Genomic DNA, 14,474 nt, shown 5'->3' with positions numbered 1-14,474 from the left:
ACAGGAAAGAAGTCTAGTATTAAATCAATGGCAATATCCTTCTGTATTCGGCCACTCTTGTGTTGCTATGAAGAAATACCTGGCTGGGTATGGTGGCTTATGCCTGTAATCCCAGCATTTTGGGAGGAGGTCAAGGTGGGAGAATAGGTTGAGTCCTGGAGTTTAAGACCAGCCTGGGCGACAAAGCAAGACCGTGTCTCTAAAAAGAAAACAAATAGCAAAAAAGGAAATACCTGAGACCGGGCAATATATAAAGAAAAGAGGTTTAATCGGATCATGATTCTGTAGGCTGTACAGGAAACATAGTGGCATCTGGTTCTGGGGAGGCGTCAGGGAACTTAGACTCATGTTAGAAGGCAAAGCGGGAGCAGACACATCACATGGCATAAGCAGGAGCAAGAGAGAGGGGGCAGGTGCTACACACTTTTAAATGACCAGATCTTGCAAGAACTCACTAACACGAAGGCTGCACCAAGCCATGAGGGATCCACCCCCATGATCCAAACACCTCCCACCAGGCGCCACATCCAGCATTGGGGATTAAAATTCAACATGAGATTTGGGTAGGGACACAGACCCAAACCATATCAACCCCTAATGCCAACAGAACCATGGACTGGCTTCGGGATCTCAAGAAAGGATTTTAAAGCTCAAATAGTCCCAGCACTGTAATAATTACAAGAGAAAATGTAACTACAATGTTTGGAAGTAGTGTCTACTCAATAATTGTGATTCTCTTCTCTGTTCTTGTTCAATCCTATGTTTAATATAAAAATTCAAGTAAAGGCAAGTAAAAGCATTGGGGAATGACCTTGCCATGTGGTATTAAGGAGAAGATTCTCAAGCACAACTGCCTCAGTTGAAATTACCAAAGCTACATCTAGAAGGAAGATGTGAGATTTTTTATTCTACATTAACTAGAAACCTAGCATGAGGCAGATGGCTGGGAGCAGTCCAGGGAGTGTCCAGGATCTTACACAGAAAATCGCGTTCGGAGAGGAAGCTTGTTGCTCATTGCCTTTTGTGTCCAGCTGCCTGGGTTCCCTTCTCCACCATTTTATTTGATAATAAGCTAACTAGAGAACTTGCTGAGCCCTGTGCTGAGTCAAGAAGAGAAATATGTGAGTTTTGAAGGGTGCAGTTTCATTTCGAGGAATGGAGAATATCTGTGCAAAGTTGGGGCACTTCAGATCAGAGTGCGCTGCAAACTGCTGTGCAGGTATGGGGCTGGAAGGCTTCATACAACCTCATAGTCCTGGGACCCAAACTTTTACTCAGACCATGGGAGCAGATGAGACAAGAGTTGGGCAAGTCAGACCTTTAATCCACCCTGACAGGCTGGAGTGTGGGCTTATGGCTTTTCTCCTTTGACCCAATTAGCCTCCACTCCCAATTTGTCTCTGTGCAGAAGGCTCAGGTAGGTGTGTCAGACATTGCAAATCCTCAGAATAAATTATAATTTAACCTAGAATACGGAGACTAGGTAGCAGGAGGAGAGGAAAGGTAGAGATATTAAACTCTTCTCCCTTATCAGAAAGAAACCTCGCATAAGAAATTTCATGCTTAATAGGCCAAAGAGTAAATCAGAAAACTCCAGGGGTGATGGTATGCCCCTGGTGGTGGTGGTGGTGATGGGGAATTCTTTGCCCTGTGACCTTCCTTGGATTAATTTCTCCCCAGGACAATGGGAAAAAAACATTTTATCCTTGGAGTTTTAAAAATGTATTTGTTTATTTTTTGCATAAGAGTGACTCTGATCCTGTTTCTGATGGTCATGTTTCTCAGCATCATACTGAGTAAGTCGCTGGCCTTGTAGCATCTGGAATGATTGGAGCGACCCAGGATCCCAGTTCCCATGTCACAAATGAGGATCCCACATATCTGGGGCAGTGATGGAAAAGGAGGCAAGCTGGAGGGTTGGGGTAGCCTGATTGCTGCGGGGATGGGAGAGGCTGCAGAGGGAGATGTGTCCCTCTCTTTATCCCCAGCCTTGGAGGAACCACGTGGGCTTCATCAGCTGAAGTTGGAGCAACATTCAATGGCGAGTGCCCTCTTACAAACAGCTCACTGTGAACGTACTGAGAACACCAGGGTCTGCTGGAGGCAGAGTGACCTGGTGGTAAGAACTCAGGCTCTGGGGTCAGGCAGAGCTGGTTCAAGTCCTGGCTCTGCATCTTCTGAGATGCACATCTCTAGGTTAGAGCCTTAACCTCACCAAACCTCAGTTGTACCATGTTCACAATATCCCACCTTTGAGGCTGCTGTAGGCCGTTAACAAGATGACGTGGACAGTCTCAAGAGGTGGCACAAGGTCACCTCTAGGAAGAAGGGCATCAGGTGTGTGTAGAATGTAGTGTGGGTTTGGAGCATGAAGTGAGGGAGTGGTGAGAGATGAAGAGAGGTGAAGAGAACTTCCAGAAATAAAGGAAGTGACTCTTATTACAAAAACAGCTGATGGGCTGTATTAGTCAGGGTGCTCTAGAGGGACAGACCTGATAGGATAGATGTGTATATAAAAGGGCGTTTATTAAGGGATAATAACTCACACAATTATAAGGTCCCACAATAGGTCGTCTGCAAACTGAGGACCAAAGAAACCAGACCTAGTCCCAAAGTTGAAGAACTTGGAGTCCGATGTTTGAGGGCAGGAAGCATCCAGCATGAGAGAAAGATGTAGGCTGGAAGGCTAAGCCAGTCTACTCTCCCCACGTTCTTCTCCCTGTGTTTTATTCTGGCCACTCTGATAGCTGGTTAGATGGTGCCTACCTGGATTGAGGGTGGGTCTGTCTCTCCCTGTCCACTGACTCAAATGTGAATCTCCTTTGGCAGCACCCTCACAGACACAACCAGGATCAATACTTTGCATCCTTCAGTCTAGTTAAGTTGACACTCAGTATTAGCCATCACACAGGCTCACAGAGCTGTACCTCATCCCAGATGCTGACTGCGTGGCCCTCTCCTACCTCTGAGATTGTCTTGACCTCACCCTCACCCTCAAAACCTTGACCTCACCCTCAAAACCCCTAGAGTCAGCCACCGCAGTGCAGCTGAGCTCACTGGGGGTGATTCTGACGTTCTAAGTCAGGAGATAGTGGGCCTGATCTCAGGGATGAGGAGAGCTGGTCCTGGGGGCAGTGTGGTGCAGTGGGAGCTGGACAAATCCCCTGATCCTTGGAGGCTGAAGCAGAAGCTGGAAGGATCCTGTGTCAAAACATGGACCTGGGAGGGATTCCAAGTTTAGAAAAGCCTGGAGCTCACTTGAGGACTGGGGACCAAGCATTTGACCTCCTCCACCACCCACTAGCCTCTGAGGCACTGACATAGCTGCAGGAAGAGGTGAGTAGCAACAATGAGCATAATTTGGAGACTCAGGAGACGCCTCCCTAGGGACCCAGGTCACCCTCACTGGCCCCTGACAGCTCCCCTCTTGTGTCTCCCAGTGACCTAGGAACCGGCTGATGTGAAGTGCAACCCTGACTCCATCCTGTTGCCAGGTATTCTGGGAAGTGAGAGGAGGGCACAGGGTCACAGAGGTTCTGCCTCTTTCAGCACCAGGGACAGCGATCCGGGGCTCCTTGGCCTCTGTGGCTGCCCCTGCACCACGTTGGCTCAGGTGCATTCCATATACTCCTGCAGTTCAGAGTCCAAGCCCTGAGCGCCTTGTGGGGTCCCACAGAGTGGGGGCTTGGGAGGAAAGATGACACCATGGACTTGAGCAGAGCGTGAGCTGATGAGGACAGGACCACAGCTAGGATATATAGCAAATGTCCAGTCCAAACACCATGAAACCAGCGTTAAGGAAGAAGCATTGATGAAGGAAAGCAAATGTACTCAAGAATCCCCCAGAAGGATGCAGTAAAGTTCTGGTAAAGGGAATGTAAATCAAGGAAAACTCAAAGATAGATGGAAGCCAGAATATGGGTGCCATTGAATGCCCTGCTGAGGAATTAGGACTAAATCTTCCAGTGTTTCTGCCAGTGTGCCCTTTGGGATGCTAGATACCTCAGATAATATATTCAGAGGGCTCTGGATATCACTAAGCTTGGCAAAATGATACATTGTCCATTATCCTCCTAAAAATTTATAATTATTATGACATATTAAAAGTACTATGACTCCCTGCAATAAAGAACTTCCTGTTTCATGTTGCTTGATCCATAATTTGCACACACACACACACGCTTGCAATTAAAAAAATAACAGTAGACATGACAAAAGGAGAAATAACAGCCAGCTTGGTTTATGCCAAAATTAGACCTTTGAGGCAGTTGAGAAATTGTCTGTTGGAAAACCTCTCCAAGCTCCAGAAAGGGGAATTTACAAGGTCTCAAGTATTCTCAAAGCCCAAAAAGAGTTTCATGTGAAAGTGGCAGCTGAGCCATCTTTTCACTTGTCAATGTCCTTCAGGTACCATCTCCTGAGGTCAATGCAATAGTAGTCACCATCTTTAGTTGGAGTGATGAAATTCTGCATGGGAAAAAGATACAGTCAAGAGATATGTGGGACCATAGCTAAGACCAGGGGTTGGGTGGTCCTCTAAAAAGACCAAGATACAGTGGACCCCAGAGACAGGGGCCATTGTCAATGTCACAGTTGAATGCACTGGCTGAACACTCTGGCTTGACATCCATCAGAACCATTATTAAGGCATATGTGATCATTCAACTTAGACACATATGACACTCAAGCACATTGTCTGAAAATGGAGAAAACAATGACAATTGTCTCCAAGGCTCAGTGAAGAAATAAGGGCACAGTGTAGTGCCTAGTTGAATGTGGGATAAGTGGTAACTAAGAATATTATTAAATGGTATTGATAAAAGGGTGAGGAGTTTGGCTCTACCCAGTATAAATGGTGAGGTGAATCAACTAGTCAATGGATATATATAGAGTCCTGCTTAGTGTCAACTCAAGTTCCAGGCACTATAGACTCAAAGGTGAGTCAGATCAAGCCCTTGCCCCTGGAAGATTGCTCATGTGTGGGGTGATGCACCTGTGATCCGACAGCACAGTCCAGAGTTGCATACTGAAATGAAAGCAGGTGCTGTTAATATTAGCCTCTCAATTGGCAGATGGAGGTGCAGAGAGATCAATTCACTTTATGAAAGCCACACAGCCAGGGAGTGGATAAGCCAGGATTTGAACCTGAGTCTGTCTGATATGAGTCAGTGCTGTGAAGCAAGGAACTATCCAGACTACGCTACAAGTCTCCCCTTGATCATTAATCTGTGTTTATGAGACTGAAGAGAAACGAACAATTCACAGTGGTGATCAGCTGGTCTCTGTTTAAAGAAGAAAACAGGCCCCTGGAGCATGCAATTGAAGTGATGTCATGGGGTCTCCAAACCAAGCAATTAGTAAAATGTATCTGAACCTGCCACCTCCAACCCTGCTCTAAGGCTCTCAGTGCCCATCGCTCAAAGCCCACAGGTATCTTTTCTGGCAGACACAACAGAGAAGAACATGGTTAGAGCCTTGATTGGTATTAAAGATCCCAGCAGGACAACTGTCTGCACAACTCGCCAAACTCCACTGCATAACAATCCCCAGGAAGCCAATTCTAAGTTTTGTTAGTGGACAAGCCATGGGACTTTCACTAACACCTGGGGGCTCATTAAAAGTTGACACACAATTTCCATCTCCACTTCATTTTTTTTTTTTTTTTTTTTTTTTGGCAAATGAAAGAGTCTCTAAGGATCAGCTACAGAGCTGCAGGGAGATTAGGTTTGAATGCATAGCTCAGGGATTGGTGCAGACAGAAACACAGGCTCATCTCACTCTGGGGAAATGGTCCCAGAGAATTTTCCACTTAGCCTCACGTCCAAACTTAGGTGTCTGATTAGCAGCAAGAGACGTAGGTAAGCATTGGAAGTGGCTCTTTCTTCCCCCAGACACTATAGTCCCAGAGCTCCACGTAGCCAAATGTTACAGAAAGCACCACAGCATCTTGACTGTCAGAACCAAAGCATGCAAAGCACTTGGTGCCAAGAGTGGCTCCTGCGAACATTTTGCGCTGCTGGAGGGGATGGAGGGGAAGGTCTCCAGAGCTCCGAGGTGGGCCAGGTTTCTGCTTCCTCCATCCTAACACTTACCACACTCTCCTTATTATATAAATGACTTATTCATACTTACTCTCTTTCTCTACTCAACATTCCCCACAAGAGGATAAGACCACACTGCATTTGCTCAACTTTGTATTCTCACTGCCTGGCACCTAATAGATGCTCAGTAAATATTCACAGAGAAAACAAGCAAATGACTCTCTCATTGCAACCCCATTCCACGTCTGTGAGTTGCAAAACCCTTCCAAAATGTGGCTATTCTCTAGTTAATCTGAAATTCATTTTGTAGATGTGGCTGACATCATTTGAACCCACCCGCCCCTATGTGTACATCCCCTGTGTAGATGAGTGTCATCTCAGGTCTGATAGATTATGGGGAAAGGTCCGCTGGATGCAAACCTCTGCCTGTCTTTTAGGCTCCGTGAACCACTCCTCACTCCTTGCTGCCCAAGGTCCCTCTCATATTGGTCTTCTTCTGCTCCTTGGATGAGCAGTTTTTTTCTCACCCTAAGTCCTTTGCACATGCCCTTCTCTCTGCTTGGTGCACAACCTCTCCTCTCCCTCTGCAGAATAACTCAGATGAAGTGTTACCTCCTCCATGAAGTCCTCTTCTATCAGCCTGCCCTGCTTTCTGAGGATTCATTTGTCTACTCCCGTAGCTACTGCCATCCCCTCCTTATGCTCCTCCTGCTCTTGTCTGACATTCAGTTATTCATCATCCACCTTCACCCCTCCACTGTAAAGTCCACAAGAACAGGCACTAAGTCTGTACTGGCCGTTGCAGTCTTCCCAGCTCCTGGCTCAGTGATGAGCTCCAATGCTCTGGATACATCTGTTAAATGGGTGGTAGCTGAAGTTGAAGTTCCTCTGAGCTGGAGATAAAGGTTACCTCATGCACAGTCTTTAGGGGTTGAGGCTGGTCAGTGTCACCATCTTAAGCAGCCAGTGTGGCTCTTTCTATTTCTCCATGTCACCAAAGAGCAGATCAAGCATGAGGTTTCCTGTTTCTACTAATATTTGTTTTCAGGCAGTGCTCATCTCAGATAGAGGAGACTTCCTGAGCAGGAAGTTGACCAAGGCATTGAAGAGCCCTTCAACCCAACTCAGCCTTCTGATCTTTAGTGAAAATATTATCCTATGAATATTTATGACACACCTAAAATGTGCTAGAATGGTAACTGTGACTTGGATTCCACTTCTAAGAGCTTCTGGACAGAGAAGAGAGACAGACCAGTGCATTAGTCATTCAGATACCGCAAGATAAATGCAATGAAAATGCTGCAGACTGCAGACTCCTGCTTACAGCTCCTTTTCCCTTCTCTGAAACTCATTGAGGTGAAAAGATCCAAAATGGAATTCATCTAGAATAAATTACCATTAATACTAAAGAGAAACTGCCTGGCTTGTTTCACTTAACACAGTGTCTTCTAGGTTCATCCATGCTATCATGAATGAGAGGATTTCCTTCTTTTTCAAGGCTGAGTAGTATTCCTTGTGTATTTATTACCTCATCCATTTACCCATTGATGGACACTTAGGTTGATTCCATCCCTTGACTTTTGTGAATAGTGCTGCAGTGAACGTGGGAGTGAAGATATCTCTTCAACATACTGATTTCACTTCCTTTGGGTATATACAATACCCAGAAGTGGGATTGCTGGATTATACGATAATTCCATTTTTAATTTTCTGAGGAACCTCTATACTGTTTTCTATAATGGCTGTACTCATCTACATTCTCACCCGCAGTTTACAAGAATTCCCTTTTCTTCACATTCTTGCCAACATTTTTTTTATCTTTCATCTTTTTGATGTTGGTCAAAGAACATGAAATTTCTGTTAGACAGGAAGACCATGAGATCTATTGTGCATGACTATAATTAATAACAATCTATTGTATATTTGAAAATTATTGAAAACTGATTTTGAGTATTGCCATCACAGAAAAGAATGGTAAGTATGTGGGATAATGCATATGTTAACAGGCTTGAATAAACCATTCCACAGTGTATACAGATATCCAAACATCATGCCGTACAGTATAAATACATACACATTTTGCCAATTAAAAAAATGAATATCTGCCAGATTTCATGTATTTGGGATCAAATGGAAGTAACAGAGGAAACTGTCTCACAGTCCCTTACTCAAGGGCAGAATGCGGTGAAGGGAAGTAGATGGAGAAGATGTTTCTTTTTCTTTTCCTTCTTTCCTATTTATTATTATTTTTTTTTATTTTTTGGAGATGGAGTCTCACTCTGCCACCCAGGCTGGAGTGCAGTGATTTGATCCCAGTTCACTGCAACCTCCACCTCCCAGTTCAATTGAGTCTCCCACTTCAGCCTCCCAAGTAACTGGGATTACAGGCAGCCACGACCACTCCCAGCTAATTTTTGTATTTTTTGGAAAGAAAATGTTTCTTGAGGGAGGGATGGGTTCTGATCCACATCTCCTCACACTTGTGAGCACAGGTTCTGGTGCACAGGAAGGGCTGATGCACGTTTGGGGAATGCATCTTCTGGAATTCATATTGTTTTGGTCATCCCTGGGTGAAGCCCAGTGGAGACGTTCAGAAATGCAAGGGCCCTGCCTGGCAGAAAAGCTGACTTGAGCTACGAGGTTGAGGTTCAAAGGGACTTGTTGCTTATTTGCCACTCACTGCTGGGCACATAGTAGGCACTCAACAAATATTTGTGGGTTGAATGAAGGAACAATGTGCACAGTTTAAGAAAAAAATGAAGGCTGGGTGCAGTGGCTCATGCCTGTAATCCCAACACTTTGGGAGGCCGAGAGAGGCGAATCACCTGAGGTCAGGTGTTCGAGACCAGCCTGACCAATATGGAGAAACTCCATCTCTACTAAAAATACAGAATTAGCCGGGTGTGGTGGCGCATGCCTGTAGTCCCAGCTACTAAGGAGGCTGAGGCAGGAGACTTGCTTGGACGCGGGAGGTGGAGGTTGGGGTGAGCCGAGATCGTACCATTGCACTCCAGCCTGGGCAACAAGAGCAGAACTCCATCTCAAAAAAAAAAAAAAAAAAATGAAATGGGGGAAGAGGAAGGGGCATTCACCCCGACCAAACACCTACTCTGGGCCAAGATCCTTACACGTAATATGTCTGTTCCTGGAATAATCCAGCCCCATTTTACAAAACGGAAAATGAGGTCCAGAGAGGCCAAGCCGCTGGTCCAGAGTCACGGCGCCCCCACCAGGCAGGGCCGCAAGATGCAGCTGGAACTGTGACCTTGGTCCTCCCACCTCATCCCCCGGCTCACAACTCACCTTGTTTCCTGTTAACCCAGCCCCGCGTCCTCATTTCTCTGGGCACCCAAAAGCAGCAACAAAACACCTCTCTCCTAGTCCCGGTTCCATCTCTCTGCTTAACATCTGTCCCTCTGATGTCCCTTCCTGGTTCGAGCTGTGCCAAAGAAATGTCTCAGAAGAAAATATCTGCAGGTTCAGCCCAATTTCTCCAAATTCTGGATCTTCTGCTGTCCTGGGAGGCTGGGCTTGGAGGAAGGTGTTGGCCAGACCCTCAATCCAGGCTGGCATCTGTCCCTGCCAAGCTCGAGGCCCCAGCCCCTTCCTGGCCTCTCCTTCCAGCCTACCCTCCCCTTGGGCCCAGAGTAATGATTCTAAGATGTGATTAGTAAGATTCTAAGTAATGATTCTAAGATTCATAATTTTAAATCATAAAATTATGATTTCCTTTCTTTGGGGTATATGTCTAGCAGTGGGATTGCTGGATTGTAAGGTAGTTCTATTTTAGTTTTTTGGGAAACTTCCATACTGTTCTCCATAGTGGCTGTATAATTTACATCCCTGCCAGCAGTGTGTGAGGATTACCTTTTCTCTATGTTCTCACCTGGATTCTCTTTTAGACAAAGCCATTTATTGTCTTCTTTTAGATAAAAGCTATTTTAACTGGGATGAACTTTCTAAAATTTAGATTAAATTTATTTAACCTGAAATTATCCATTAAATATTTTAAAGTGGACAATCAGTGGCATTTAGTACATTCACGTGTTACGCAGCTACCACCTCTGGTTACAAGACATTGTCACCATTCCAAAAAGAACTTCATATCCATTCGTCAGTCATTCCCCATTCCACACTAGCCCCATTCCCTGACAACCACTCATCTGCTTTCTTTCTCGGTGGATTTAACTATTCTGGACATTTCCTATAAATGGAATCATATACTATGTGGCCTTTCGTGTCTGGCTTCCTTCACTCAGCCTCATGTTCTCAAAGTGCATCCACGTTGTTGCATGTGTCACTGATTCAATCTTTTCATGGTTGCATAATATTTCATTGTATGGTCGGACCACATTTTGTTTATCCATTCATTCATTGATCCAGTTTGCATTTTAACATAAACGTTTGTATTTTGCATCCAGCCTGTTTGCAGTCTGGCAAGAAAGAGAGAGGGAGAAGAGTCACAGCCTCCTATTTTAGTTTTTTAGTGGACTTCCATAAACTAAATAAAGGAGAAGGCCTTCTGTTGGTGCAGGAAGGAGAGCTGTCCTGGCAGAGAAATTGGGCAGATCTGACTCTGTGGCCACTCAGGGAAGGTGATGAGAGAAGCCATGGCTGACAGCCTAGGTTTTTGCTGTTAGGCTTGGGATTGGAGGATTGGGGTAGGGGTCAAAGAGAGGAGGAGACCAGCAGAGTCACGTAGTGGAAGCGTGCTGGGCCCATAACCCAGGTGTCAGTGGACCATAACCAGCCTCTGTTAAGAAGTTTTTGGCCGGGCATTGTGGCTCATGCCTATAAATCCCAGCACTTTGGGAAGCCGAGGCAGGCTGATCACTTGAACTCAGAAGTTCAAGACCAGCCTGGGCAACATGGCAAAACCCCATCTCTACTAAAAATACAAAAATTAACCAGGTGTGCTGTTGCAGGCCTGCAATCCCAGCTACTCTGGAAGCTAATGCAGAAGAATTGCTTGAACCCAGGAGGCGGAGGTTGCAGTGAGCTGCGCTCCAGCAGGGACAGAATGAGACTCTGTCTCCAAAAAAAAAAAAAAAAAAAAGTGGGGTGGGGGAGAATTGCGGTAGAGAAAGAGTAATTCATGCAGAGTCAGCTCTGCAGGGGACTGGCGTTTTATTATTGCTCAAATCAGTCTCCCTGAACATCCAGAGAACAGAGTTTTTAAGGATAACTTGGTGGATTGGCGGAAAGCCAGTGAGCCAAGAGTGCTGATTGGTCAGAGATAAAATCACAGGGAGTCAAAGCTGTCTTCTTGCAGTGAGTCAGTGCCTGGGTGGGGCCACAAGATCAGCTGAGCCAGTTTATCAACCTGGGTGGTGCCGGCTGATCCATCAAGTGCAGGATCTGCAAAATATCTCAAGCACTGAACTTGGGACCAAGTTAGGGAGGGTCAGAATCTTGTAGCCTCCAGCTGCATGACTCCTATACCATAATTTCTAATCTCGTGGCTCATGTTAGTTCTACAAAGGCAATCTAATCCCCAGGCAAGAAGGAGATCTGCTTTGGGAAAGGGCTGTTATAATCCTTGTTCCAAATTATAAACTGTAAACTAAATTTCTTCCAAAGTTAGTTCACCCTATGTCCAGGAATGAACAAGGACTGCTTGGAGGTGAGAAGCAAGATGGAGTTGGTTAAGTTAGATCTCTTTCGCTGTCTCAGTCATAATTTTGCAAAGGTGGTTTCCATTTTCCAGGAGAGCAATAAGGCTCAGAGAGGGGAAGCAACCTGCACTGCATCTCACAGCTAGAAAGCAGTGGTGCCGAGAATTAAACAGATCTGGACGCTTCCATGCCACAGGGAAGAGATGACTTCCAGCTAAAGGTGGCAATCAGGGAGCAGCTTACCCATAAAATTCAGGTAGGATTTGGACCCATAAAGACAGGGGGAAGCATGAAAAGCCCAGCATGAGCAAAGGCAGAAAAGCAAGGTGTCGGTGGTGGTGCATGGGTCTAATAATCGTGATGGCAATAACAATGACAGAATGATTATTATTATCAATATTTATAATTAAATTCTTACCGTGCGTCAGGACCTGTGCAAAGCACTTAAGATGAGTGATCTTATTTAAACCTCAGTACATTATTATTAATGCCTTTCTGAAGATGGAGTAACCATGGCTTGGACAGATAAAGGAGGTGCTCTTAGATGTCCTCCCAGGTAGGAGTCACTAGACACCCCCGTGCTCCTAACCACTGGCTCTTCTTTCCTCTCTCCCCAACTAGGGGTGGCCGCCATGCTGGGGCTAAACCACACCCCCACATCTGAATTCATCCTGTGGGCTTCTCCGTCTTCCCCCACCTCCAGCTGATGCTCTTCCTGCTGTTCCTGCTGATGTACCTGTTCACGCTGCTGGGCAACCTGCTCATCATGGCCACGGTCTGGAGCCAGCGCAGCCTCCACACGCCCATGTACCTCTTCCTGTGCGCGGTCTCCGTCTCCGAGATCCTCTACACCGTGGCCATCATCCCGCGCATGCTGGCCGACCTGCTGTCCACGCAGCGCTCCATCGCCTTCCTGGCCTGTGCCAGTCAGATGTTCTTCTCCTTCAGCTTCGGCTTCACCCACTCTTTCCTGCTCACCGTCATGGGCTACGACCGCTACGTGGCCATCTGCTACCCGCTGCACTACAACGTGCTCATGAGCCTGCGGGGTGGCGCCTGCCTGGTGGGCTGCTCCTGGGCTGGTGGCTCAGTCATGGGGCTGGTGGTGACCACGGCCATTTTCCACCTCACCTTCTGTGGACCCAGTGAGATCCACCATTTCTTCTGCCACGTGCCACCTCTGTTGAAGTTGGCCTGTGGAGAGGAGGTACTGGTGGTGGCCAAAGGCGTGGGCTTAGTGTGTATCATGGCCCTGCTGGGCTGTTTTCTCCTCATCCTCCTCTCCTACGCCTTCATCGTGGCTGCCATCTTGAAGATCCCTTCTGCTGAAGGCCGGAACAAGGCCTTCCCCACCTGTGCTTCTCACCTCACTGTGTTGGTGGTGCACTATGGCTTTGCCTGTGTCATTTACCTGAAGCCCAAAGGTCCCCAGTCTCTGGAAGGAGACACCTTGATGGGCATCACCTACACGGTCCTCATGCCCTTCCTCAGCCCCATCATCTTCAGCCTCAGGAACAAGGAGCTGAAGGTCGCCATGGTCGCCATGAAGAGGACCTTCTTCGCCATACTCTTTCCACAGAATTGCTGAAATGGCTAGCTTTCTCTCAAGAGACGTAGTGAATGGGAACACTTCAGTCTTCCTCCTTTATTTCTTTTCCTTTCTTCCTTCCCTCTCTCCTTCTTTCCTTGCTTCCTTCCTTCCTTCTTCCCTTCCTCCCTCCTTGTCTCCCTTCCTTCCTCCCTCCTTTCCTCCCTCCTTCTCTCGCTTCCTTTCTCCCTCCCTCCCTCCTTGCCTTCCTTCCATCGTTCCTTCCTCCCTCCCCTTCCTTCTTATCTCCCTCCTTCCTTCTTTCCCTTCTGTCTGTCTCTTTCTGTTTCTGTGCCTCTCTGCCTCTGTCACTCTCTTTCTGCCTCCTTGTTTCTTTTTTCTTTTCTTTTGACAGAGTCTTGCTCTTTCGCCCAGGTTGGAGTGTAGTGGCGCGATCTTGGGTCAATGCAACCTCCACCTCCTGGGTTCAAGCGATTCTCCTGCCTCAGCCTCCCAAGTAGCTGGGATTACAGGCACATGCCACCTCATCTGGCTAATTTTTGTATTTTTAGTAGAGACGGGGTTTCACCATGTTGGCCAGACTGGTCTTGAACTCCTGGTCTCAGGTGATCTGCCCACCTTGGCCTCCCAAAGTGGTGAGATTACAGGCATGAATCACCGCACCCAGCCCTGACTTTTTTATTATAGACATCCTAGTGGTTTCTTATTGCGGTTTTGGTTGGCATTTCCCCATTGACTAATGACAGGCTTTAGGTGCTTAACTCACATGAGTTCTTTTACTTCACAAAGAAGACGGGATTGCTAACTCCATTTTGTTTGTTTGTTGGTTGGTTGGTTTTAGACACGTCTTGCTCTGTTGCCCAGGCTGGAGTGCAATAGTGCAATCATGGCTAAGTGCAGCGTTGACTTCTGGGCTCAAGCAATTCTCCCACCTCAGCCTCTAGAGAAGCTAGCACTACAGACGCATGCCACCACAAGGGTAATTTTGTATTTTCTGTAGAGACAGGATCTCACTATGTTGCCCAGGCTAGTCTTGAACTCCTGGTCTCAAGTAATCCTGCCATTTCGGCCTCCCCGAATGCTGGGATTACAGGCGTGAGCCACCGCGCCCGGCTTCTTTCTTTCCTTCCTTCCTTCCTTCCTTCCTTCCTTCCTTCCTTCCTTCCTTCCTTCCTTCCTTCCTTCCTGTCTTTCTTTCTTTCTTTCTTTCTTTCTTTTTCTTTCTCTCTCTCTCTCTCTCTCTCTCTCTCTCTCTCTTTCTTTCTTTCT

At 46.6% G+C, this 14,474-nt stretch overlaps 1 protein-coding gene across 1 annotated transcript; it reads left to right on the top strand.

Moving 5' to 3' along the window:
• Nucleotides 1-12,288: 12,288 nt before the first annotated feature.
• On the top strand, nt 12,289-13,244 carry LOC111534430 (olfactory receptor 10H5). Its single transcript, XM_023201039.2, is given in 2 exon segments — nt 12,289-12,325; nt 12,328-13,244. Coding segments are annotated over 2 exon segments (954 nt in total).
• The last annotated feature ends 1,230 nt before the right edge of the window (nt 13,245-14,474 follow it).

This window comes from Piliocolobus tephrosceles, chromosome 21, assembly GCF_002776525.5.
Source record: "Piliocolobus tephrosceles isolate RC106 chromosome 21, ASM277652v3, whole genome shotgun sequence".
NCBI lineage: Eukaryota > Metazoa > Chordata > Mammalia > Primates > Cercopithecidae > Piliocolobus > Piliocolobus tephrosceles.
The sequence above is the reverse complement of the archived record's forward strand: the minus strand, read 5'-3'. Positions and strand labels throughout refer to the sequence as shown.